The following is a 26,729-nucleotide window of genomic DNA, read 5'->3' as shown; positions in this document are numbered from 1 at the left end:
TTTAACAAGTAATTTATAGTAATATTTTTTTTAAATATAAAACTTTACATCGATAGGAACGATGATAAAAAAAATTTTATAAGATATAAAATATATAGTTACGTATGAAAATAAAAAATAGAAAAATGAAACATTTTCTTACGTAATATTTGTTAAAAAATGCGTAAATTTAATTAACAGTTTTTAATGCTTTTTTTTTGTTTTCTATTCTACTGAATACATAACTTTTATATTATCTAAAAATAAAAACATTTATATTTCACTTGATATAGCCGAAAGTTTATGATTTTATACGAAATGCAATACACAATATCTCGTCATTTAGTTTTTTTTATATATTGTTAAATTAAAACTATGTATTGTAAAATTAAAACTTCGAAACAATAAATAAATAGTATTAATATGAAAATACCTTCCTAATTAAATGAATTACAAGCGTATTGTGCATGTTACTTCAGTCTAAAATATGTCATAGTTTAAAATCTCATTATTCATACGTTATTTTTTTGTCTGAAAGAAAGAAGCAGTATAATATAACTTAAAGATATACTGATATGCTACTATTTTTTACATGAGAAATTTAAAGATAATCTAGACTAAATCACAATTTTTTTTTACATTAAGCACTGCTTTTACATGAATTATGAATTAAATAAAAATATATATTAAAAATGTCATCTCTAATATGTCACATTTTAGATATTATTACATTTTTTTAATATTCACTCTTCTTTAATATCTATTTTCTCAATACTATAGTAGCTATTTTGCTTTCGATATTATACATAACGTATAATATTCTTAAATTATTGACTTTAATTTGAAGAATTACATCTTTGTAAATAACCAGTCTTCTATGATAATATTTCAATTAATTACAGATTTTCATTAAAGCATTTCATGTAACAGTACTTATGTTAAATAATAACCTAAAATAATAAAATTTGTATTACACAATATTATAAAAGTAAGTATTACTTTATGAACAAGTTTTGGACTTTTACCTTTCTGATACATATCTTAAAGCCCGTAATTTACTATCGACTTTATAAATTATGCGAATGTACCTACAATAATTGTATATATTAATATATTTAAGAAGATAATAAAAATAAATAACAATAAAATTTTACTTACATCTTTCCGAAGATGTAATTCGAAGATGTACTAATAATGACGCAAGTTCAAGATCTTCACTGTAATTGTTTTTTAATGGAACGCTTCTATATCCTGGTTGCAAACATCGAACCTAAATATGGAAATAAATGTATTAAAAAATAATAAGATACTTAATTAATAATTTAAAAACAATAAAGATACTGCTTTATACATACGGGATAAGTGGCTTGTCCAATAAAATTACTATCACCAAACATATCTTCATCTTGTACAACAAATCGTATGAATGCGAAATATGGATTAAAAACTTCGAATTCGCAAGACTCATTCCACATGGGGTTGAATCCATTATCAGCTATAATATTAATTTTATTATTGCCCACAGATTAATATTTAAACATTTTCATACGTACGTATTGTTCTTGTTGTTAATTTTGTACCAGAATCAAAATCAGCTCCTATAATTTCAATTTCAATGAAAGGACTAGCTATGCCTCTGCCTGATCTGATTAAATGTCTTGCACCAATAATTTTTAAGGAAAACTTAAGACTTTCTATTCTATGTAAACAATTCTTGTCATACGGATTAAAATCATCTCTAAACATGAACTCGGGTTTTAAAATATAACCACAGTTGCCGTTTTCTCTAAATTTTGCTTGATTAAGCTGCATTGATTTATCACCAGTTTGATAATTCAGTGCTACCATTTGACAACCAACATTCCACATTGGCACAGGATTATAATTTGATGAATCAATACGTTGTCCTTTTGGATATACTCTGCTAAATTGAATCTGTAAAATTATAATTGTAAATATTTTTATCTTTTAATTTGAAAATCAGATCTATTATAATCTTATATTGTTGCACCTGATGATACTTTATAAAAAATTTGTTTTCTTGTTGACACATAAGTTTTTCAGCTTTTGTCTCAGGAAAGCTACTCATTTCATTAAATATAAAACCTTTTGTTTTTATTCTATCTAAATTAAATGCGACGGATCTACAATAAACTATTAAATTAGACATTTCCTTAGCTATTCTCCATGCACGTTCCATTTCTTTATGTTGATTCTCCTAAAAAAAGAAAAAAAAAGAAAGAAAGAAATTAGAATACATGTAATTGTTTAAATTCAATTATTATTAGATCATTTTTTAAAAATAAAAAACATGTATTTACTCTGACACTGGCATTTTGAGCAGTTTCTTTAATACTGGACATCCATTCTAGTGCTGTATCTTTCGATGAAGTTGCTACTTCAAATACTGAACACATACTAGGATTTTGTATTCTTAATATCCATTCTAATCCGGGTCGTCCGCCTACTCTTAATTCAACTACAGCACCCATGATGTCCAATGAGCCTTTTTGTAGACTACCAAACATCATAGAATCTGCTGACTGAAAGTAAAAATAAGACATATAACCATGTTTAATGATAATAATTGCTATTTGATACTGTGAAGTAAAATTACTTACATCTTGACTTTCTTGTGGTTTTATTTCTTCAACGTAACTAGCAGGGAACCAATGTTGTTTTTTACCGCCATAGTCTCCTCGCCACCAACCACCGCTTTGTCGATGTACATTTGTTATTATAGCATGTTTTACTAATGTTAATTCATCATCCCTTCTTGCTTTGTAATCATATATAGCCTTTACAGTCACCTTTAAAATAAATTAAGTATCTTTCACTTTTTTTATATGTTATTATTTTACAATTAACTTACTTTTGATGTAAAACTAGTAGGATCCATATAACCAGGAATACCATAAACAGATCCGTCATCTATATCCTAAATATAATGAAATAATTTAATAACGTTAAGAACAATAACTTAATAAATAAAAATATAAAATACACTATATACCAATTCCATTTTTCTAATAATATCTTGATTTACAGGATGATTTAATTTAATTTTTTTATATAATGGATGCCTTTCATAATAATTAACTAATTCAACCAAACTTTCAAATTGTACAGTACCAATAGTATATAATCGTCCTTCTAGTTTAATCCTACAATGCTTAATCTTTTTTTCTGCCCTGAAATAAAATAAAAATGAAAAAAAAAAATTATGTATTACTAAATAAATATTTTCAATTACTATATGTTATTAAATAAATACTTTCAAACATTTTACCTAAAAGATATAGCATAAGAATTGCTTTCTTTTTCACTCGGTCTCACCAAAAATGCACCATCGGTAGGAATTCGTTTTAACATTTCTTCAGCTAAAGTTCGAGTACATTCAGCATGCCACCATTCTTTTTCTTCATGTTTGTTTGGTTGTGGAACAGGTTCTTGAAGTGTGATTAAAAATTCCTATTTATTTCATTCAAAAAAATTGTCAATTAATAAAACTATAATATCAAAATTAATTACAACTCTTAATTTTATTTATTCTTACTTGACTTCTTAATGGATGATTGCGATAATGTGTAATTAAGCTATATAAACTATCAAAGCAATTCGTATCAATAAGATAATATTGTGTCTGACCCATTTCTTGCTTGAGCTTAATACGACAATGATTTACTTTCCCTTTGCGCCAAAAAGAAAGGCAATAATCACCAACAAATGTAACGCATTGTCTAACTAAAAATGTGCCATCACCAAGATGTGAATAATGTCGTAGTAATTCCTCTGCTTCTTCTCTACCTCTTGCTAATTTACCATGGAACCATTTTTCACCAAAATGTAATTCATCATTTGGTACTCCCTATATTATGATAATCAATCAGTGATACAATATAATAAAATTTTTTATTTAAAACGTATTGTGTATACATACATCGGTAGGTCGACGAACTACAGCTTCTTCATCATCGTCATGTTCAGTTTCTTGAGTTCTGGAAAATGTATCTGTGTAAAATAACTTTTGCTGTGTTAATACAAAAAAATGTGGATTCCACTCTCTGTCAACGGGATCTTCAAGATAAAGAATGCCATTTTTAACCGTATTTCTAAGATCCATTTCTTGTCTGCTTTCATCGTTTCGAATAAGAAATGATGTTTCTTCTACGCCGTCAGGTAATTTTTTATGTTTCAATATAATTTTTCTTTTCAGTGCATGTGGAGATGGTAAAAAAGTTTCATTTTTATCTACAGGTTGAACTAATAACATATCACCAAATACATCTTGCATTGTGATTGCCATTTTACGTTGTTGTGGTAAAGTACAATTGTCCTCAATGGATAAAATGACAGGATAACTGCATAAGAAATATATTTATATCTTAAACTTTAAAATGAGAAGTTAAACAAACAATTATTTATACTTACTCAGAGGTAGAAAAAGCATGTTCTTTGATAGTTTTAATAACATCCAAAAATTTAATCTTTGTAGTAAGTGTGTGCCCATGAAAAATAAAAGGCATTCCATCTGGTCCATCCCAACAGTCAAGTTCTATACATCTACATCCAGCTCTTAATGCACGAATATAAGCTTGACAACTGCTTTCACTGCTAATTTGATCTCCCATTAAGTATCTGCAAAAACATTTTATACAAATAGATTTATTTTTATAATATTTATTTCTTTATAAAAGAAAAATCATACTTACGTATTATGTGATGATGCTATCCAATAATGTGCAAGAGGTTTAGTCATATCTTGATAAATATGCGAGTATTTTGGATCCCAAATAGAATTTTGTTTTGAAAACAAGAAATCGATGAATTCCGAAAATGTAAAATGTGGTTCTTGCACATCTCTTTGAAGATCTTGTAAATAATCTCTAATAAAACATGATAGTTCAACCTCATTATTTCCTAAAGGATCTTGTTGTTCAGTTATTAAGAAGTTCTGAAATTCTTGGACTGTAACAATTTGTCCCGTTTTAGAATAATTAAGTAATTTATTCCAATCTGTAAGATTCTATAAAAATAAAAAAATAGTAGATAACACAAAATAGACGAATATTAGAAATATGAATAAATAAAAAACTTACATTTTGATCAAAGATAAGTTTATGATAAAGTGCAACAAAATCATCAAAACCAAGTTCATTTCTATTTCTTGTATCTATTTCTTGAAAAAGTTCTCTAAGTTTATTTGTTGCTATTTTACAATTAACTCTAGGTAAAAATGCTTTTATATCTTTTAAAGTAACTCTATAAAATGTGAAATATCAAATTAAATATCTTAAAAATATATATAAAATACAGTTAACTTATAAAATACAAATAACTTAAAATTATATATAAAATACAGTTTTTTACGTTTCTCTTGAATTTTCCATTGCATAAAATTCTTTCCTAAGCCATCTTTCAACTTGTAAAGGATAAGGAGCTTTTATAGTATCTTGAACCAAACGACGTAATCCTTTCACCCAAAGTTCACATTCTTTCTCACTAAGAGCTAAAATCAATATATAGAAACAGACATTTATAAAATCACAGTAGATAACATTGTTAAACAGAATAAAAGCTTAAAAATATATTTACCAGAAATTGAAAGAGTTTTAAGACGAAATTCAGAACCATAATACACAACAAAACACCTAAGATTTTCTATCCTTTTTGCATCTTCTGGCCATTTCTCAAAATCTTTAGAATGCTTTCCTACTTTAATTTCTTTGATTTCCCTTATTTCAACTAAAATCAAATGGCAAAATTTTATATAATATCTATATATGTATGTAATATATTTACAAAAATAAAACACAGTATAATATATATATATAAAATATTATACGTTAATGTAATATGGAAAAATATGCTTTTAAACATTAGGCAAGGAATAAGAGTAACTTTAGAAAATATTTATCATTTTTTCAATCATTATGTTACATATGCATGCTTTATTGTAATATAACAATCATAAAAGATTTAGATCCAATCAAATACCCATGTTATCCAATGGGGCTGATCAATATATCAACAGTATCCATGGGCATATTTGTTTGTAGACCAAAAATGAAGGAAATGTCCACCAAGGTATGCACATATTTATAAATTTAAATCAATATTATCAAAATGGATAATAATCAGGTCAGAAAAAAATATTGTTCAATATGATATATAAAACATGTACACAAAAGCATATGAGATGCAAATCATTAACTGATTTAGTTGTATCTTTGTCATATAAACTCACCCATATACATTATTCACAAGGACCTTTCCTTCAGGTTTTTGACCTATAAATAGTATCTTCAGATAATTTTGCCCATTTTTGCTGTAGATATATCTTCATAACCATGCAAAATGTGTGCCTAAAATGTTAGGTGAAAATTTATATCAATTGTATTGTAAAATGTGTATTTTTTTGAATGTATAAAATAATGATTAAATATATTAGTCCTCTTATACTTTTTCAATCAATATTGCAATATTACAATACATGTGTATTAATAAATTATTACTGTTCCCTTGGGACAAAAATATAATGTTACTATAATTATCTTTAAATATTTGAAAAGACCAAAGTGTTTTTACCTGAACCATCAAAAGGTCTAAACGTTGCACTCCTTGACCATACAATTTGTCTAGTTTCTCTTTTTATCATAAGAGTCTTTTTCTCTGGTCTTTTTCTTGAAAAAAATTTTGTTACTACAGTTCCTCTTTCAAGCTGACTGATGATTTGTTCCATTTCAGGTATTATACCATTCATGTTTAAAATGTTATAGGTTTTCTATAATAAATCATATGTATTTTATGTGAATAAATTTTATACATGATTTACAAAATCAAAAAAATTTGATGCAATAATGATTTAATTTGAAAATTTAAAATGAAAAAGTTAAGAAAAATTTTAAGTTCTATTAATTTGTAAATTTAAATTTAGATATAATTATTTTTAAAAAGTTTCTTATTACAATCTAAATTTTAAATAAACAACATAATCTTTGTTATATTTAAAGTTATAATATAAACATTATATTAATTTAACTATAAATGTACTTATATTAAATACATATGCATAAATTTTAACTTTGTGAAAAAACAAAACTATCTATATGTTATGAATATATATATATAGATTTGAACAAGTTTTTTAAACAACTCTATAATATCACTACATATGTAAATAAATAACATATATATAAAACATAAAACTTTTTTTTATATATTTTATTTTATACAGATAACTGTAACATTCTATTTGTAAATATGTACTCAAGAAAAGATAACAATTTTAGTTATTGTAGTTATTTTGATATATGTGTGAACATTTATAATTGTTGTTTCTTGCCATATGTGTATTTTGATTGAGAAAAAGAATCTTCTTAACATTTTATTTATATTTTCTTTAAACATACTAATTTTTAATTGTTTTTTAAATATAAGATTACACATATTAATTTTAAATAAATAATCTTTTTCATTACATTATTATATAAATTTGTAATTTATTAAATAATATAAACATAACTTACTATAAAATTCATTTAAATTTTATATTATACTCTAATAAATAAATTTAAAAACAAAAAATATTTGTTCATTAAATATACGAAAATGTTAGATATTATAAAATATAATATTTAAAAAAACGTGACTGTTCTTAATAGTATAACATAAAATACATAGTACTTATTTTGCATATATGTTTTATATTATGTTTTTTATAAACTTTTATTGTTTTTCTACCTTATGTTACACACTTAAAGATTTATCCTACCTGAGGTTAGAAATATTTCTTTAATTCATTGACTAAGAACAAAGTAGATATGACATTATATAGTATACTTTGTGCCTTTCGTTCTAGAATACCAACCTCAAAAAAAATTAATGTCTTCTACGATTTGTTGTGACACGTTGTAGCGAAAAAAGACTTTTATGATTGATTATAACCACGGACTGGATACACGGTATATAGACCTATCATCTTATAAAACTTGATGTATCACGATTTAAAACATCGATTCTATAAAGTGTAAAAAATTGAAAGTTTTATCATGTTTTTTTACAATTTAAAGCGGCGAGCGTAAAAATTATATTCAAACGAATGATCAGTAAATGTCATGGTGAAATTATTAACTAAGTCAATAATGAAGTCAATATTTATTTTATCGCATTTCCACATAAACATACTACGTTTTAGAATATAAAACATATCTGACGATTCGACAACAGTAATTTCACAAAATTGATCCTGTTAATTAGTTTTTCTAGCAAATTGAAAATTTGTTCAACTTATGTATATTAAAACCAGCGCCACTTAAGCAACGAAATAATAGAACTAACTTCCCTATGATGAAATTAAAAAATTACATTTTGTTTATAAACCAAAAGATTCAGTTTTGAATTATTCAGTTTTCATTTTTAAAAATTAATATCTGTATGATATTATTTTATGAATTTCTACATATTTGACTAATTGTTTATAATAGGTACTTCATTTCAATATGATGGCGCTACTATCAGTAAAATACAGGTGCTATTAAATTTAAATATTTATTTTAATATTTTCTACACTTTATGGGTTAAGTGGAGTATAGAAAGGAAGTTTAAAATTTAATTAAAAATATATAATTAGGAAAGTCCACAAGTTAATTCCTTTAATTGTTTTTTTTTGTGTATGAAAATTTGTTCGATTTATGATATATATACATATATGTACAAATTACATTTAAAAGAACCTTGGATTTTAAAGAATTCTTTTGAAACTTTGTAAAATTTATTATCAACTTTATGAACTAATATATCACCTAAATCTAAAAAATTCTTTTAAAGAAGAACCAAGAGATGTAAAGAATTCACTAATGGATTTGAGTGTTGATGACTCTTGTTCAAAATTTGCAGATTGGATAGAACATACTTTACTGTGTTTTGTAAAATATACATTCTCCTTATCTGCAATTTTCTGTAATGAAATTGTATACAAATTATCATTATATGTACGTAGTTTTGTATCTGCATTAATTTATAAAACTTACATAATTAATTTTTTGTTCATAAGATTTAATGTATTTAGAATCATCATTGCTTTTAAATCTTTTTAAAAGTATCAAACAATTATCAGATCGTATATCTGCATCTGCTTCATTGTCTTTTTTCAGATACATAATTTTTGATGCATCTAGATTAATCTATTAATTTAATATTCTTTTAGAATTTATTTGAATAAATTTCAATTTTAAAATTATTATACACACCTCAGTTTCTTTGTTTGATCTCTTCCTTTTACCAGCAATTATTGGTACATTTTCAGATGGAAATAAATTAAGGTCATTATGCCTTAATGGTTTTCTTGAACTACTATCCTTTCTTAATGTTTGTCTACATTCTACATACTGAAATAAAAAGATAATGTAGATAAGTTGTTAAATGCAATATTCAAATAACAAAAGCTATTATCTTTTAATAATACCTTCTTTATAGAACTTTGTATTGCTGTTATCCATAAATTGCTATCATCTTTTTCAGAATAAAGTAAAAGTGTTTCATTTAAACAAGTAACACGGAACAATCCACCACTCAAAACAGACTCAATTTTACACTTATTTAATGGTAATACACAACATATAGTTAATGAATTTTGTGGATCACCCTTACAATATAATAAAATGTCATTTAAAAGAACAAAATATCTTCTATATGCAGAGTTTCCTCGTCTAGAGACCCTCATTAATGCTCCTTCCTTAATTAATTTTCTACCAGGCTTTACCAAATTAATTGGATTTACAATACATTTTTGAAGTTTTAATAGTTTTTGTGATTCCTCATATTGTTCAATGAAGGTATTTATATGCCTTGCAGCTTTTTCTACTTCTACCAAACATACTGTTTGGTAGAAACAACCAATTCATTTAGTATATAAATAGTTTTTATGACACTATTTTACAATTATATTTATTTTATAATTACCTTGTAAAAGATTATATTCTTTATGTTTGTTAGATGTATGTTGCAAAACTTCTCGTAAAAGTAATTTGTATCTAGGTACCCTTTGTATTGGTGTAATTAACAGTGAAGATAATTTTCTACCAACTTCTGGTCTTGTTTCTTGTTTACTAACAAAATCTTTAAATTCACAATCATTTTCTTGTTTAGTCTATAACAAAAAGTTATCTACATAGTAATATTTTTTAGTTAATTGATTAATGTATTAACAAGTACCTGTAGCAGTGATAAAATTTGTTCATAATCATAGGCATAAACAGAATACAATTTAAAAAAAGGTGCAAGTTTGTGAAATGCACCTGCAATATTTTCTGAATCTTGTTTCAATTCTTTTATTAACTCTCCACTAACATTATATAATGTTTTTATGTTTTCAGACAGTGATGAAAGTAAACTATGATTTAACAATTTTTTTTCTATTATAGGTTGTATAAAATACTGAAAAAAATATACATGAATTTATATGTTTTCCTTTAATATTAATATTACAATAATATAAATATAATATCTGTAAATATGTAAATAATACCTCCATCAAGATTTCTAATTGCCGTAAATATGTAACTTCAGTTGTTAAAATTTCTTGAATGGCTTGGAATCTTAAATTTCTTTTCTTTTCCTCACATTGCTTTTGATTATTTTCATTTAGATTGTTGAGAACTGAAAGCACAATATTTTACATTTCATGTTTTACAATTATCTAATAAAATCATACATTATTAATGGTATACCTTTCATACGACTACGTATACTTAGGACATTTCTATCATTAATAATTTTTTTCAGTTCAGAACTGAGAGGTGTTTGTGGTGATCTAGGAGAATTCATAATTGCAAAGGATGCAACAATTGATGATATCAAATAATGTCTTTTATCACTGTTATACCTTGAATATATTATAATTTATTCGTATGAATTTATACATGTACGTTATTACATTAACTTCAGACGATTCTGCAATATATTACATTTGTCAAAATTTAAAACTTGATAGCTTTTTGTAATAATTTTTATCATTCAAATATTTTGTTTAAATTAAAAATTAACGTATCAACGTATTTTGTACTATTGGTGGAGCCGTTTCATTGACTGATCAACAAAGTTTCAGTAAAAATTAGTAGAGGATAAAAATTTTCGAATTAGGAAGTTTTTAGACGTGTACTGTAATGTTGGTCACATTGTAATACTTAGGGACTATTATATACAAGTGGAATATCAAAACATATGATGATGAAGTGACAATTTTGTAAGAATCAAATTTGTTAATACATACTTGCAAGCTGTATTCTCACAAATCTCTTATTATCTGTAGTGACACGCAAAAGAACAATAAAACGTCAGAAGCATAACGTTATACAACATTCACCTCTTAAAGAAGGTACGATATGATTGATTTGTATCTCAAAAAGTTACGAATTCATGTGCCAGCTGTGAAATGTCATGTCCGGTGAATAATAATTAATTTAAGAAGATATATATTTATAAAAAACACAAAATGCATAATTTTATTTAAATCTGCTTTTGATACGTAATTATTGTCATTTTTAAAATGATTTAATTATGTAACAAAATATGTTATTGATACGTCTACGTATATTCTGAATTAACATATTTGGCTAATATTACGATATAAATAGAAATAAATTTTGTACATAAATTGTGTTAGTATTTGTTTAGTATAGATACAATTGCCAAATAGGTTATGATGCATGCAGAACTTGTGTCATAGGTTATGTTTTACAACAGTTACAGCCGAAATTATTAATAATAAATTTAATATGTAAGATTTATGATGTACAAATGAAATGTCAGTTTTTGTATATTTTGTAGAATGCAAATAGATTAATTATGAAATAAAATACTAAAGAAAATTTTAAATGTGTATTATGATAAACTTCAATCGTATAGATAAAACAAATTTTTAATGATATGTTTATATTATTTATTTTAACTGTGTGTATGATTTAATGTTAGAATATTTCTAAATCAAAATTTGTACTGATAAAATTTATAATAAATAACAAATGTAATAAATATAAAAAAAATATACAAGCATATGTAACAATATCTTCGATCTAATCATCTTTGATCTGATTATTATGATTATTTGTTTCAGGATACTTAACAATTCATTCTAATTTGGAAATGTATATACACAACATGCATAAATACTTTTTAAGATATTTCATACATGGATATTGTATGAATAAAAACTACTAGCTATTACATCATCCACTAAATACAAATATTTAAAATGCCACAAGTGGATGGTGCTACAATACCAATAACAAATAATCAGAACAGTGCAGCTGTACATAATCGTAATACAAGTAGTTCAACTGAATCAGCCTTAAATAATAACAATATGAATACTACGAGGAATAACAATAATCAGAACCCATTAGTTAATGTAAGGGATAGATTGTTTCATGCACTATTTATTAGGGCTGCATTAACTTATGCAAGAACATTTCCAAGGCCTGTCAGAAGATTTATAGAATTTATAGTTTTACTGAAGGTAATTATGATTTAAAATTAATATATTTATTAAAATATTATATATAAATAGTAATTTTAAATTATGTATTTGCAGGCTATAGCAGCATTTTTTGTGTTGGCTTATATTCATATAGTTTTTTCACGAGCACCAACTAATTGTTTAGAACATATAAGAGATGATTGGCCCCGTGATGGTATTTTAAGAGTTGAAATACTTAGAAACGGGGGAGAAGATTACAATATAGAAAAGAGTTATGCAAAAGAAGAAAAATTACGACAAGAAAAAGTTGACGATTTAACTAGTGCGTTAGGAATATTAACTAGAGATGGGTAAGAAAAGATACAATGTGTGAAAAATAAACTATTATTATTATGTTATAATTGCAGTAATTTACTTTCTTATTTTATCTTGTAGATTTATAAACATTGAACCATCTGCTGTTGATGAAGAACGTGATATTACTAATGCGTCAAACGAAGAAAATCACGATAGCTTAATATTATCGGAGAAAGAAATAGTTAGAAGTGCTACCATTTCTGGAGATAGACAAGATCCAAATTTAAGCATTACTAATACTACAACAAGTCCATCCTTATTTACTAAGTTCTGGAATGGAATGAATATAGATAGTAAAGAAGTAAATATATTATATAATCACAAAACATGTTATATTACATGTGATGTTTAATATTAAGTGGTATATAAAATGTGTGTAAAATAATATTTCAGGTATCAAACGAGAAAATATTAACAAATGCAGGGAATAATACTGTAGTGCAGGATACAAATAAATCCAATAAAGAAGACGTTCAACCTTTAAAAGATCCGAATTCTGAAGTTAGGACAGGTATGGTTATGTCACATACCTTAAAGAATTTAAAAAATATTAATCATTTTTATTTCATATTTTATCAATAAATTTCTTTTTTAGGTGATGGTTATATCGTAGAATATTCGTTAGAATATGGTTTTCTGAGATTATCACCTGTAGCACGGCAAAGATTAAACATTCCTGTAAAAATCGTTACTTTGGATCCTGTTAACGATAAATGCTTTGGCGATGACTTCTCAAGATTAATACTTGATGAACTCTTAGGATACGATGATCTATTGATGGCAAGTATCAAGACACTGGCGGAACATGAAGATAATCAAGGATTTTTACGGTAAATAAATTTGAATTTATTTCTTATTGCTTATTATTTAATGCTAATATTGTAATATTATATATTAATTTTATTGTATAGAAACGTAGTGACTGGAGAACATTATCGATTTGTAAACATGTGGATGGCTAGAACTACATACGTTGCTGCATTTTTCATCATGTTAGTTTTTGTAAGTATACTTTTCTTCTGTTTCTTTTTTTCTTTTTTCTTTCAATAATCCGAACAATTGAAAGTAGAATTAAAATTCTTTTCTTTTTTTTATATGAAATTAAATATTTGATATTATATGTAAAATAAATTTTTTATCAATTCAAATATACATGATTCATTTTTTAATTTAAATCTTTTTACACCTTTTGTGTTGGAAAAATTATTTATATTACGACGTTATGGTATGACAATATCATATTACGATAATCATAGCTTTCAGAATTTTTTGGAAGTGTAAATTAGAGTTAGTTTCATGTGCTACGTATTTTCGATCTGGATATATTCCTCTCCGTCAAGGGGTTGGTGTCACACGTATCCACACGACAACCCAGTACGTGTAAAAGGATATGGCAATCAATTTAAAGTAACCACGCACTGAGGTAACCCGTGTATAACTCTCCAACCACCTGTACCCTTACATCCTGTGATCCCCTTGGAATTGAACCGTCAGATATAAATCAACGTTATTAGAGGTATCATATTCGTTACAGAAACCCCAAGTTAGTAATTTTGTATCAAATTGTTCTCAAATATGTTTTACTGCAACCGGCAAGACACAATTGTTAGAAATTTGAAATTTGAATCGGTTTAAATGATTATAGAAACTTCACAATTACAGCTTATAGCTAATTTTTTCTTTTTTTTTCTTTTTTTGTCAAAATAAATATTAGCTTGTACGATTCTTGATAGTATTTTGTAATTGAATAAGCAACTCATGTTAATATTTTGTCGAATACTGTATTCCAATATAAATAGTACGCATGTCTGATGGGTCATGAAATTTCGGGGTATTCCCCGGATGTTAGGAAGTGATTGGATCATATACGGACCAACGAATAACTCCACTCGTGTTTAATGGGTTTACGCCGAGCGAACAAATGAGTAATATTGCATACTACTAACCATGATTCAAATGCAATGCATTGTGCGGCAGTCTACATCTAGTTCATATCTAGATATTCACGATGGATATAGTGAAAAGCCAATTATTCTATGCATGAATAATTTGAGTAGAAGAAATGTTCAAATACGAATTAATAGAATATTTGCAGGATTTATTTGTTATTCGAATGAATTTTATATAAGTATAGATACATTAGTTGAACCTGACAAGTATAGGCATATTAGATTATCTGATTTTCTTTTCCTTAAATTTCATGCAATTGACTTTATCATTTTGATAGTTTGAGTTTTATCATTTTGTAACTATTTTAAATTTACGTAAATGTCTACAATTGGAAGCAACGATTACAGTGCTGTAATTCAGTATCGTTTTATGATTACACTTACAAAATGATTACTCTTTTGTGAACGATTGTTTTATCGCGTATAATTACAATTTAATGGTGACGATTTAATTAAATAGAATTTATTAAAATTTATTAAAAGTGTCATTATTGCATTACGTTTCAAATGATATATAGCCTCTTTTGGATATAAGTCATCATAGTATCTCGCGTAAAATATTAAAAATGTTGGGATGTATTCTGGGATTAAGATAGAAGATAGATGAATCTCGTGCCGTAACACGTGAGTGTTACTTCAGTGCTTGGTGTACCACCTGGAACCACCCTCGATAAACCCACCTTAAAGTCACGTGTACAGGGCTGTCGTCATCTATGTATTATTTCGTATCTATTCTACTCTGTCATATGCACACAAGATCGGTATATATTCCACGTTACAGTACGATATATACATATATATTTGCTTTGAAGTTTTTTCCTCCCTCTTTTGATTGATTGTGCATTTCTTTTCTCGTAAAAGAGACGTAATAATCTCAGTAAAATATATGGTATAATAGGAATTTAAATGTTAAATGCAATTGTTGTAACCAGTTATTAACATAATAATTTATTAACATAATAATAATTACATAATCTCCTGATTTCGGCAAATGATAAGGCCAATATGTTCAATTTTAAAACTAACGTTAGTCGACGTTCGTGCGATGTTCTTAGTTAATTGTTTACATATTTATTATTTAGATCGTCATTTTAAAAAGGTGAATTATATGTTTTCAGTGAAAATATATTTTTGTTTTAATATAATACACACAAGTATAAGATATTTTTTAAAGACTGCACGTATTTCGAAGCAAGTTTTGCAATGGAAAAATGTTTTGGATTTTGAGTTCTTATATAAAGAATTTACAAAAAGTGATATGAATTTCTGAAAAAAAAGACACTCGTATATTGATCTTAAATTTTTCCAATTTTTTTTTTATCCGTTTCTCGTAAATAACACTGACGCATCTGCAAAGTACTATTAAACGTTTCCGTTACCAAGGTTGCTCATAGTAAATAGTGAATTATCTCTCGGGGTGTCAGGTGCTAGTTCAATCTGAACCATTCGCAATTCAATTGCACTATTCTCTCTCAACCTGGTAACCGAGTGCTACCGTTCAGTTTGCAATTTGCTTCGTATCGTGTCTTTATTGCAATTTTCTCCCACGAAATAATAAGTATTTTCACTTTTGTAATATAAATTAATCGATATTACGTAGAAATATCAATACGATTATTTTATTTGAATTTGAAAAGTAAAAAGAAAAATTAATAACTCCATTTTGCGTGACTCTATCCAAGTAAAAATTTATTTTCTTACGATTTATTAAAGTTTACTTACAACAATGTATTTTGTTATTTCAGACCATTTCGATTTCGATGTTACTGCGATACTCGCATCACCAGATCTTCGTTTTCATTGGTAAGTAATCGCAAAAATTATTTAATTTTCGCTTGCTCTTGTAATATCATAGATGTTGGCTGGTATTTGTCTCTTCTAATCATTTCTTTAATCATTCTGTAATCATTTTTCTGTGTGTAATATTCATGCTTCAATGACATTTATGCTTTGTGTTTAATTCAGCTATAAATTTTAACATTGGATTGCGTGTTTTCCATTTATACTACCGGTAGATGCCTATTTCATACGAGCTCCGGATCGTAAGAAATACGCAAAATTCTAATTCACAAAGTAGTACCCTTTCCACAGAAGCTTTTGGCTTCTTTCCTTTGACATTAATTAATCTATAATTTAATCTTTGATTATATAAAGGTGAATGCCCTCTGATCTGATAATAGAATTAATTGATTTCCGTATCTGTAGCTTTATAAAATTCAAGTCGATACCGATTTTAAAAAAGTTTCTATCTGGACAAGGAATCAAAAAAAAGATATCGATTATCTGAAAATCTGAGGTGAATATCCTCTTATCCACGGTCGTGCTTGTAACATTTTTTACCCTCTCCCCTTGCTCGGTTTCTTTATAAAAAGGCTTTTTTAAACAATTGCCTTTATATTTCCTTACAACTAGTCGACAGTCGTTTCTCTCGCACGCTTTCCCGATGATGGAAGCATTGTCTATCTTCGAGTTGTTGTTCATCTCCCTGGTGGTCATCTGTACGGCCAAGTTGATTTCGCTAGTGTATCTACAGTTGACGTATTGGAAGAAGAACAAAGTTCCATACGTGCGGGCAAGGCCGATATTTGGAACCCTTTGGAAAGTGTACCTTCGTCGCATCACTTTCCCGGATTATTGCAAATTCGTCTATAATTATTATCCGAACGTACGATACGTCGGGGTGATGGATTTCGCCACGCCGACAGTGATCGTACGGGATCCGAAGCTGATCAGCGAGATGTTCGTAAAGAATTTCAAACATTTTCCAAATCATCGGAGCTTCGTGTCCGAGGAAATGGACCCGATTTTTGGGAGAAATGTATTTTCCCTGAATGACGATCGATGGAGGGAGATGAGGAACACGTTGAGTCCATTCTTCACCGGCAATAAGATGAGATACATGTTCGAGTTGGTGTCCAAGTGCTCGAACAACTTCGTTGATTATTTGTACGAACACTCGGAATTTCATTCCGCGGTAGAGTTGAAAGACATCTTCACCAGATACAGTAACGACGTAATCGCAACGGCAGCTTTCGGAATAGAGGTGAACTCGCTGAAGGATCCAGACAACGAGTTCTACAAGAGAGGACTCGATGTCTCCTCCTTGTTCGGGGGTACTCTTCGTTTTATGAAATTCCTGTTGTTCCGATTGAGCCCGCGTCTAACGAGAGCGGCGGGAGTGACGTTTCTGTCTCGAGCGACGGCCAGATTTTTCTGGAACGTGATCTCCGAAACGGTAACCGCAAGGGAGAAACGAGGCATCGTTAGACCAGACATGATACATCTTATGATGCAGGCCAAAGACTCGAAGAAACCTGGTTCGTCCTGTATGACTATCGACGACATCGTAGCTCAGGCGTTCATTTTCTTCTTGGCCGGTTTCGACACTGTTTCCACCTTGATGTGCCATGTCGTTTACGAGTTGGCTTTGCATCAAGACGTACAGCAAAAGCTACGCGAAGAGATAGACGGTTGTTTGAAAGCAGGAAACGGGAAAATTTCTTACGAGGCTATGTCGAACATGGAGTACATCGAAATGGTAATATCCGAGGCTCTCAGAATGCATCCTCCGACGTTGATAGTGGACCGAGTTTGCGCAAAGAAATTCGAATTGCCTTCAGCGGCGCCCGGTTATCAAACTGCGACAGTGTATCCTAATAATAACGTTTGGATCCCTGTTATTGCGATTCATCACGATCCTAAGTATTTCCCTGAACCGGAGAGGTTCGATCCCGAACGATTCAATAAAGAAAATAAGAACAACATCGATCCGCACGCGTATATACCGTTTGGCGTTGGCCCTAGAAAATGTATTGGCAATCGTTTCGCGTTGATGGAAACGAAACTTTTGATAATCCATCTGTTGGCAAAATTTGTTATAAAACCTAACGAAAGAACAAAGATCCCCATTGTGTACAAGAAAGTTGATTTTACGCTGGCCTCGAAGGACGGATTTTGCGTCACTCTGGAAAAAAGAAAGTCAAATTCACCGTAAACGCGTATGTGTACGTTTTACGTTGACAAATGTATAATCGATCGATTGGTTTTCTTGTTTTATTCCTCTTTCTTGTTTTAATCTGAAGCCGTTTCTATCCTCAAGGGTGTGACGATCTTTTCCACGGTTTCATTTTCTTTATTTTTGAGAAAGTAAAATTCGATTGATTCTCCATTGCGAGATTAAATATTGTATCTTGCGATTAAATAAAATTGGCGAACAACGAACAATCTGAATAAAATTTGCGATATTTTTCTTTTCGTCCTATTTCTCCACGAACTTAAGGTTTATTAAATGGAGCGTTAACCTAAATGAATGATAATACAAAAATAGTGCATTTGTTCAAACTGCGCTGCAAGATATATATATATAAGATGAACGTAAGATGTAAAAAATGAACGTTTTAACACGCGCGAGTGTTTTAAAACGGGATTGCGTAGTTGCGGATAATACCGCTTTAATTCCCATACGTATTTTTTCATTTTTGTAAACGACGAATGTTTCCGTTCAAAGCGGCGGCAAGATTGACAGCAACAATTGTTGCAAAATGTATTTTCAGAATATTGACGAGGAAGAGCGCAGTTTGTTGCACGCAGTTGACATAACAAACATTCTACCCGCTTCTTCTCTCTCGCTTGTCACAACGACACAAATCCGCATACGTGTTTGCCCATGTTTGTAACATTTCTCCTAGTCGCTAGAGAAACAGAGTCGCTCTTCAATCGAGCCTCGTGGCGATGAAAGTAGCATTCTTTCATTTTTCTATTTTTCGTTGAAACTGTTGGCGATCGGCTTGATCGTTCTTGGTCTGAGCAAGTGGTGTCTGACAATGAATTTATTACATCAGCAGTACAGTTACTGGGAAAAAATGGCACGTTCCTCACGTTGGGATTCGTATTCACGTGTCGCGTGTTTCTTCCCGATTATTGAACGTTCGTTTTTACAATTATTTATTAGCCGAACGCGAGGTATAATGGATTTCTCTATGCCAGTTGTGGTAATTCAGGGACCGGAGATGATTCGAGTGAAGAATTTCGAACATTTCCCCGATCGTCAGAGCTTTATCAACGAAAAAATAGATCTGATCTTTGGGAAAAATGAAAGATACCAACGTCATAAAGTATCACTTATCGATAGATACTGTCTAATTTTATCGTCAGTTGTAATATATTGGCGATTACTCTTGCTTTTGTTCAACATTAACTTCCACTGTTAATTCTAGCGATATTTTCATTCGAGTCACGTAAATACGTTTCAAGTTGCACGTATTATCTCGAGTTCGTGTGCCTTCGAATTTCGATAAGAAGACGTGGACGTTCTTAAAATTCGTTGTACGAAATTTTTTTCCTTTTATTCGATTCGTTATGATGGAACAGCGACCCGTGTATTTTTCCTGTAACAAAACATCCGCAATACCATTGCAATTAAAATATGTATACACGATACTAAATTGTTATTGTATCACGCCTCAGAAGTTTGGTCATCTTTCTAACATGTCAATCACTTTTCTCACGTTTTTTTCCCCATCTCTCCTACTTGCATTATCATTCCTTCTTTCCAAATCTCAACAATTAGTTTCTCGTCTTATTTCATTACGAGAGGGAAAAATTTATTAGCGGCAATTTGTTACAGTTTCTTAATAGTAATAAAATTAATAGAGATGAATTTCCATGCCTATTTATGTATAAAATACTGGTTAATATCAGTTATTGAATCAATAATCAACCATCGAAAATTTCAATAGTCTCGCTATCTCGATGTCGGCTTTGATGGACAATTTTTTGTTTTTCTCTATTTCCTTGTTGAATTTTTCAAGTGTTTGCGATTAGTTAAGCCGATAGGCGAACGATAAAGAACAGTTTTTTTCCGATATCCATTTATCTAATCGGTAAACTTAGAAATTACATTTTTACAAGAGAAAAAGAAAAAGAGCAAAGGACAAGCGTGGTGCAGGAAAGCTTTTTCTAATTTTTCTATAGGAAAGCTTCTTCTAAAACTTCTAGGCTTTCTGTTTTTCCATCGGTGACTGTCTATCGGATATTTTCGACAGTTTCAAAATCGTTCGATCGTCAGGATCGTCAAGATCGGTCTTCTCTTCTGTCTCCTATTCATCTTTATTTCTGCCATTCTGTTTTCGTTACATTCCATCTCTCTTCTTCCTCTGTGTGTTTCTGACTTCTCTGCTTTTTCTTTTCAGCATTCCTCATTCACCATCGCTCATCTTGGCTTTCTTATTGTTGCGTTCAGCTTAAAATATTTAGGCAAAATGCTTCAAGTTTACGCATGTACGCACGTAGTCGATCTTTGTCCAGTGAATGTTTAATTCGCAGTTGCAAATGTATCCTGTGAAAATCACAGTGCTTCTTTAACTGTGGCAAGTGACGATCATTCCGATTTACCCTTCCTTTCTTTCCCATTTGTGTCCCGTTGGCAACCTTAAATCGATGTCAATTCAACGATGACAAATCCTCGCCAAAGAACAAAAGCGATTTTTTTTTTTTAGCAAGTTCGTTAGCTCCGTAGAGAACGTCAAATTTGCCAAATTAGCTTTTATCAAAGATAAACGTATCGTACGCAATCGTACGTTGACCCGCGTAAAAAAATAATTTCGCAATACGCTTGCTTGGCAGGGGGGTGGAGTTTAGATTATATAGGGCAAGATGGAGGACACGAGAGTTTTTAATAAGCAGTGGAAGTGGTTTTAGTGGGTGATATCTTGAAATCTAAAATTCATTAAATCGAAACGCGCGCCGAGGTTGCTGCGCCGTGTGAAATTTGTAAGTGGCGATACGTACCGGCCCGTTGTAAAGAAGGCGCGACATGCGTCGTCGTTTGGGAATAGCTGAACTTCTTAATTACGTTGCTACGCTTCGACTAATTTACGGAAGAGAGACAGAGTACCCTTATGAAAGTTATTCCTGAATAATTTAAAACGTTCAGCCTGCAGTTTCCCTCCTGTTGAATTAAAGATTCCCGGGAGTTTTCTTTTTCTCCTTTTTTTTTTTTTTTTTTTGTTCTAGAGACTAAATTTCAACGTGCAATCACGAAAAAATATTTAATATTTTAGTTTTTTATTGATTCTTTTTATTGATACTTCATTGCTACGTAAGTGAAAAAATTAATCTTATTGGTAGTCTTCATAGGATTCGAGACTGGTCGGAACGAGGAAATAACGTTTTGTCGTACGACATTGTCCAATTTTGAGATCCAATCGACCATTACATTTAATTCTTTTGTTACCTTCGCCACAGATCGTTGTTAGATACGTAGCGTTTATATTTTTGCAAGAGAGGTATATTCTTCTTACGAGAATGCATCGAATATATCAGAAGGATCTACAGCCAAATTATTTAGTAACGCAAGGCATCGGATACACGTGTATTTTATCGAATTGCAATAATTTTTTTTTCAATTGGATAATGTAAGTTCGTAAATGTGTCGAATCCACGTTAAAGCTAATTATTCTCGCAAAGTTTGAAATTTAACATATTCATCAATCGTGATTTGCAAGTTAATAATCGCGTTGCAATATAGGACGATCGCAGGACAAAAAAAAAAAAGGAAAAAAAGGAAAAGGAGGAAAATAGGAAAAAGAAGAGGGAAAGACAGAAACAAAAAAAAAAAGAAAAAAAAAAAAGAAAAAGCGAATGGAATAAATTAGTGAAAGGTTGTGTATGGATTGAGTGTAGTAAGAAAAGCGAAACCTTGTCTCTCTCGTCTCAGGACGCGCCGATCGAAAGTTTGCGAGAACTTAAATCGAGATCCAGGAAGTTTTGAAATTAATTCTTATTGAGCTTTGAACCGACTCGTCGAACGCGACACGATTTCTTCACCGGCCCTCAACTTGTGTAATAACCTTTCGCTCGAGAACTTTTCGTCACGGAGTATCTAATAAATATTAAATTCGAACCGTTCGTCGTCGAGCATAACGATCTCGCGATACAATATCGCGTTGCCACGCATTTACTTCACGGAATATAAAGTACATTTTTTATGAATTCTTTAAACGCTTTCATCGTTCTTTTCTTCCCTTCTATTTCCCTCCCCACCTTAGGCTTAGAAAATGACTCGACCAATGAGTCGATTAGGAAGCTGCTCGCACGAACAGCTTCACCGTTTTTCACGTGAAATATACTTCTTTTCCCTTTATTTCAGTGGATCTGCTTCAAATGTTGGAGTTCAACTTGACGGTAACGTTCCCTGCTGCGTCCCTGCTCACGGTGCTTCTGGCTCTTGTTGGTGAGTTTAGTATTTTACTCTCTTGATCCAGTCAATTCAATGTTAAAATTCATTTCCCGTTTGCATGTACTGTTTCGTAAAATTACCGCTATTTAAATATTTGAGCATATTGAGCTTATTACCAAGTAGATACGTTTCTCCAGATCGGTAAGTATGTACGTGTGTACGAACATTGCTAATTTTTTCACGTTCTGCGCAACAAACTCGAGATTTTCTCGGTCGATCGCCTTTCGACGTTATCAAGGATTTTGTTAAAAGAGGATCGAAGCGTGTAACAGCTGCTGTCTATGTGTTAAACTCTCTGGCTCTGGTTGTTAGTCGTCGGAACGCGCGTGCCGAAGGTGCAAAATATTAAAGGCTTTTTACTAAATCAGAGAGCTCCTCTCTCTCTCTCGCTCTCTCTCTCTCTCTCTTTCTCTCGGTTTCGTTCCCTCGCTGATACGACGTTAGCTCCGTTACAAAGCTGATTGGTCGGGACGGTTAACCCAGGATTCTGCATAAATTTCTGATGAAGGCGCAACAGTTGGGTAACCCGCTCGGAGCCCATTTAGTAACGGTGGCGGCGTCGGTGGTTTCCCTACCACCGCGACGCCCATTTCCATTTCAACCTGAATCTCCTCTTCACGCTTCGCATGTCCGTCAGCGCCATCCAATTGACCTGCATAAAGTGCGATATCGCTAATCCCCCTGTGCAAGGCTGCCCGACGGTTTTCAAAATCAAATTTCATACCTATGATGCTGCAGAGATTTCCAAAGTCCGTCGTCTTCCTCCCCGTCCGTCGTGTCGCGTTCGAGCTCGATTATGGGAGAGTTTCTCTCCTTGAAGAAACAGTCTCCTCGAAACTGTTATTTTTGACCACGTCTCCAACTCGGTGGAACTTGTTTATTCGATAGCAAGCCATTGGCACACCGATCGGGTTTTCCTCGATAAAGGAGATCCGTCTCGGTGGCCAGAGATCCACAGTGGTGAATCTTCGCGAGAAGCGGTCAGAAGATCCATTTCGCTTTCGCTTATGATACATCGTCATCGGGCCACCAGTTGCGCGGCTGGTATCCGAGCAAAATGGCAACAGAAGTGGCGAATTTCCGGATTCGTAGTGAAAGGATCGACTGTACTACGTTGTGTGTGTGTGTGTGCGCGCGCGCGCGCGTGTATGTATATATATATATATAGGGGGTTTACTGGTGGATGTTGAAGAAGGAAAGGAAGCCTTAGGGAAGTTGTTATCTGGAGTAATGGGTTCCGGTTCCTGTGTCGCTTCCTGCCCTCCATCCGTCATCCTGCAGCTCTCTCTGGTGAATACTTCTATGATTTCTCTCAGCTTTCTATACGCGTATCCAGTCCACGGTTCTCTGTCCTCCCATCTACGGAATATTCCCCTTTCTTCGTTTCTTTCTTAACAGGGAAAAAGGTCCACGTTGTATGTATTTCTCCGACAATAAACACGGAGAAAGATTTAATTCTATATTTGTATCGTATTATGCTACATTACACGTATGTGTCGGAATATTTTCTACACGCGTAAATTGGAAATTGGGATATCATTGAACCGAACGTCCGAAATTATCTTTTATCACGCTTGTTACTCGTGCGTCGCCCGATGACGAGAGCGTTCCTCGCGATACACGAGCAGAAAAATGAGGAGAAGAAATATCGCGTTTGAAAGATTATCATATCTTTGCTAGAATTTCAATTTAAATACTCGGATATTGGTTGGTTGTGCAATAATCTCTCTGCAATAATTTTTCTGCTTGCATTATATAATTCTCTCGATATTAGACGTCCCTTCTTTTCTCTTTAATAATCTAAATATTCAATATCGCCACAGATAGTCAACAAATAGCTTCTCTCGCAAGGAGATGTCATTATAATAGCCAATCTTTCTTTTGTTTTCTCCTTCTTCTTCGTCTTCTTCTTCTACTTTTCTCTTCCTGAAATGTTTCATTTAAACGTCAGACGAAGGTAAAGGTTTTTTTCTTTTAATCTCTTCAAGTTGTTAGTTGCCTTTTTCGGTACGATTATTAATCAATTGTAAACATAAAGAAATCTGTTCGTATTCTATTAATAATTTGACGTTACTTGATCACCATCGGTTGACCTTTTTCTTTATACACTCAAATACGCGTATGCTCGTGCCAGTGGAATACGTTGCTCGTGATCGAGAAATCTCTCTCTAAAATTTTCATTGTTCCATTCGTATTGTTCACGGTTGTTGCGTCTGTGATTCTGTCCCGACCTATGCGTATCGTCGGCGAGTGAATCCGCGTGAAATCGAGCACGCGTCGCGTCGCGTCGCGTCGCGTCGCGTCGCCCGCTATTTGGCGTCGGGAACGACTACGAAGACGATTTTGCATAATGGAACGTCAAAGAACGGAGTCACTGGCGCCCCTGCGCATCAGTGTCGCATGATCGACCGCCTAACATGCTGTGAACACATTTTCAACCAGTCATTTTCGGTCAGAACCGATGTTGCACTCGCTGCTGTTTCGTTTATCTGCTTACGACCCCCGTCGAAACTACTTTCCTTCTATCCCTGTCGGAGTACAAATATGACACGGGACGTTTTCAAATCGTGTTCCGCCCAAACGTATACGTCACTGTCGCTTTCAGAGGGTTGGTTACTTAACTGACCTTTTCATTTCTCATATCTCCTCCTCGTTGAAAGAAATATACTCATCTATCAGGAGGGGGAGGGGGAGATTTCAAGTCTAAGCATTGTGAGTTTGAAACTTGGCAATACGTATACGTATCTTGTTTCAACTGACTATGGTATTCGTTCGAAATTTAATAAGAAACATTTCCATTTTCTTCTCCTTCTCAGCGATTGCAGGAGTAGTAGATGTAGATTACATTTGAAGGTAAATCAAAGGAGATAGAAACGGAGAAAACGGAGCCAGTCTATGTTTGCTTTTACCTGAATCATACGTAGGCGTATTGTGCATATGTTTCAAGCTTCGTGTGCATGAGCAGATCAATGACGCTTTGTATGTTGATTCAACTATCTAACCCTAACAACTTGCTCTGTAACTATTGCTCAACTCCAGATTCCATGGCGCATTTCCACCGGATGGTGGAGAGATGAGATGCCGGGTGATACATAGACGCACGTACGTAGACGCGTGTTCTACACATTGACGCCAAATCTGCTTTCAGAAGCACTAGCAACCGTACTGTTTCATTATCAAGAAATCTAATACAATCGATTTTCGGCACTTCTGTAACATTTTGTCGAAAAATTGTATTGTCGTCAATGGACATACGAGGTGGTACATCTAAAGGTGGAAATGACCGAGTCTCACGTTAAAGATATATTCTGAAATTTTTATCCAGGAGAACTAGGAGTAAATCGACGCGAGTTAATTCCAGTTCGATCAATTTTTTCCGGCGTATCGGCGAAAAATGCGTTTTGGCCCCGTTCCAATTTAATTAGGGACAAGTGCGTCCAATCTCGGATTCCATCAAGCTCAAGTACGCTCAGTATGTTCGGTCAGCAGGAAATATTATGTCCATCAGGTTTCTTGGTGCTCAGCTCGTTTTGGTGGTGGTTCGCGCGAAATTAGTGTCGACCGGGCTTTGTTCGACGTCGATGACACGTAAACGGTGGTCGTGCAGAGCTGATCACTGATTAACCACATTATTAGCAATTGTTTCTTCGGAAACGCCGTAACTGCGCCTGTCGTTCTCTTCTCAGTCTTATTCTATCTTTTGCTGTCTCTAAAATCGCTAAAAAAT

The 26,729-nt window shown here is 31.5% G+C and overlaps 3 protein-coding genes across 4 annotated transcripts; 1 reads left to right on the top strand and 2 right to left on the bottom strand.

The window, feature by feature from the left end:
• Positions 1-775: 775 nt before the first annotated feature.
• Positions 776-7,854, bottom strand: LOC122530135 (1-phosphatidylinositol 4,5-bisphosphate phosphodiesterase gamma-1). Of its 2 annotated transcripts, XM_043656819.1 has the most exons (21): positions 7,723-7,755; positions 6,568-6,763; positions 6,227-6,344; positions 5,575-5,724; positions 5,350-5,488; positions 5,079-5,241; positions 4,692-5,005; positions 4,411-4,617; positions 3,920-4,340; positions 3,536-3,847; positions 3,269-3,450; positions 2,993-3,170; positions 2,852-2,917; positions 2,601-2,789; positions 2,301-2,522; positions 1,991-2,197; positions 1,533-1,914; positions 1,335-1,474; positions 1,138-1,249; positions 1,005-1,067; positions 776-929 (listed from the first exon to the last, which is right to left on the bottom strand). In XM_043656819.1, exons 3-20 carry the CDS (start codon positions 6,234-6,236, stop codon positions 1,054-1,056), a joined length of 3,408 nt encoding a protein of 1,135 aa, XP_043512754.1. In that variant the 5' UTR covers positions 6,237-6,344; positions 6,568-6,763; positions 7,723-7,755; the 3' UTR covers positions 776-929; positions 1,005-1,053. The 2 variants fall into 2 exon arrangements, with proteins under 2 accessions (XP_043512754.1, XP_043512753.1); XM_043656818.1 differs by lacking the exon at positions 6,227-6,344 and having other exon boundaries at positions 7,754-7,854.
• Positions 7,855-8,707: 853 nt separating this feature from the next.
• On the bottom strand, positions 8,708-11,017 carry LOC122530133 (rac guanine nucleotide exchange factor JJ-like). The gene is made up of 8 exons (XM_043656816.1): positions 10,710-11,017; positions 10,508-10,638; positions 10,195-10,416; positions 9,943-10,129; positions 9,446-9,858; positions 9,231-9,368; positions 9,012-9,164; positions 8,708-8,938 (listed from the first exon to the last, which is right to left on the bottom strand). The coding sequence occupies exons 1-8, from the start codon at positions 10,804-10,806 to the stop codon at positions 8,780-8,782; spliced, it is 1,500 nt and encodes a 499-aa protein (XP_043512751.1). The 5' UTR covers positions 10,807-11,017; the 3' UTR covers positions 8,708-8,779.
• Positions 11,018-11,176: 159 nt separating this feature from the next.
• On the top strand, positions 11,177-18,945 carry LOC122530134 (cytochrome P450 4V2-like). Its single transcript, XM_043656817.1, has 9 exons — positions 11,177-11,356; positions 12,095-12,496; positions 12,572-12,807; positions 12,893-13,115; positions 13,208-13,325; positions 13,410-13,644; positions 13,726-13,816; positions 16,509-16,570; positions 17,632-18,945. The coding sequence occupies exons 2-9, from the start codon at positions 12,233-12,235 to the stop codon at positions 18,755-18,757; spliced, it is 2,355 nt and encodes a 784-aa protein (XP_043512752.1). The 5' UTR covers positions 11,177-11,356; positions 12,095-12,232; the 3' UTR covers positions 18,758-18,945.
• Positions 18,946-26,729: the final 7,784 nt, after the last annotated feature.

Source organism: Frieseomelitta varia, unplaced genomic scaffold (assembly GCF_011392965.1).
Source record: "Frieseomelitta varia isolate USP_RPSP 00005682 unplaced genomic scaffold, Fvar_1.2 scaffold_330, whole genome shotgun sequence".
NCBI classification, from domain to species: domain Eukaryota; kingdom Metazoa; phylum Arthropoda; class Insecta; order Hymenoptera; family Apidae; genus Frieseomelitta; species Frieseomelitta varia.
The sequence above is the reverse complement of the archived record's forward strand: the minus strand, read 5'-3'. Positions and strand labels throughout refer to the sequence as shown.

Bases quoted from the DNA above. Each gene is read 5' to 3' on its own strand.
- LOC122530135 (XM_043656818.1), bottom strand. From the start codon at position 6,742: ATGAATGGTATAATACCTGAAATGGAACAAATCATCAGTCAGCTTGAA. The intron at 2,523-2,600 runs GTAAGTAATTTT...TTTTACTTTCAG, and splicing joins AACCACAAGAAAGTCAAGAT to TCAGCAGATTCTATGATGTT. The intron at 1,475-1,532 runs GTACGTATGAAA...TTAATATTATAG, and splicing joins ATTAACAACAAGAACAATAC to CTGATAATGGATTCAACCCC.
- LOC122530134 (XM_043656817.1), top strand. From the start codon at position 12,233: ATGCCACAAGTGGATGGTGCTACAATACCAATAACAAATAATCAGAAC. The intron at 12,808-12,892 runs GTAAGAAAAGAT...TTTATCTTGTAG, and splicing joins GGAATATTAACTAGAGATGG to ATTTATAAACATTGAACCAT. The intron at 16,571-17,631 runs GTAATCGCAAAA...GAACACGTTGAG, and splicing joins ATCTTCGTTTTCATTGGTAA to TCCATTCTTCACCGGCAATA.
- LOC122530133 (XM_043656816.1), bottom strand. From the start codon at position 10,806: ATGAATTCTCCTAGATCACCACAAACACCTCTCAGTTCTGAACTGAAA. The intron at 10,639-10,709 runs GTATACCATTAA...TTGTGCTTTCAG, and splicing joins TATACGTAGTCGTATGAAAG to TTCTCAACAATCTAAATGAA. The intron at 9,369-9,445 runs GTATTATTAAAA...TTTTTATTTCAG, and splicing joins TACAAAGTTCTATAAAGAAG to TATGTAGAATGTAGACAAAC.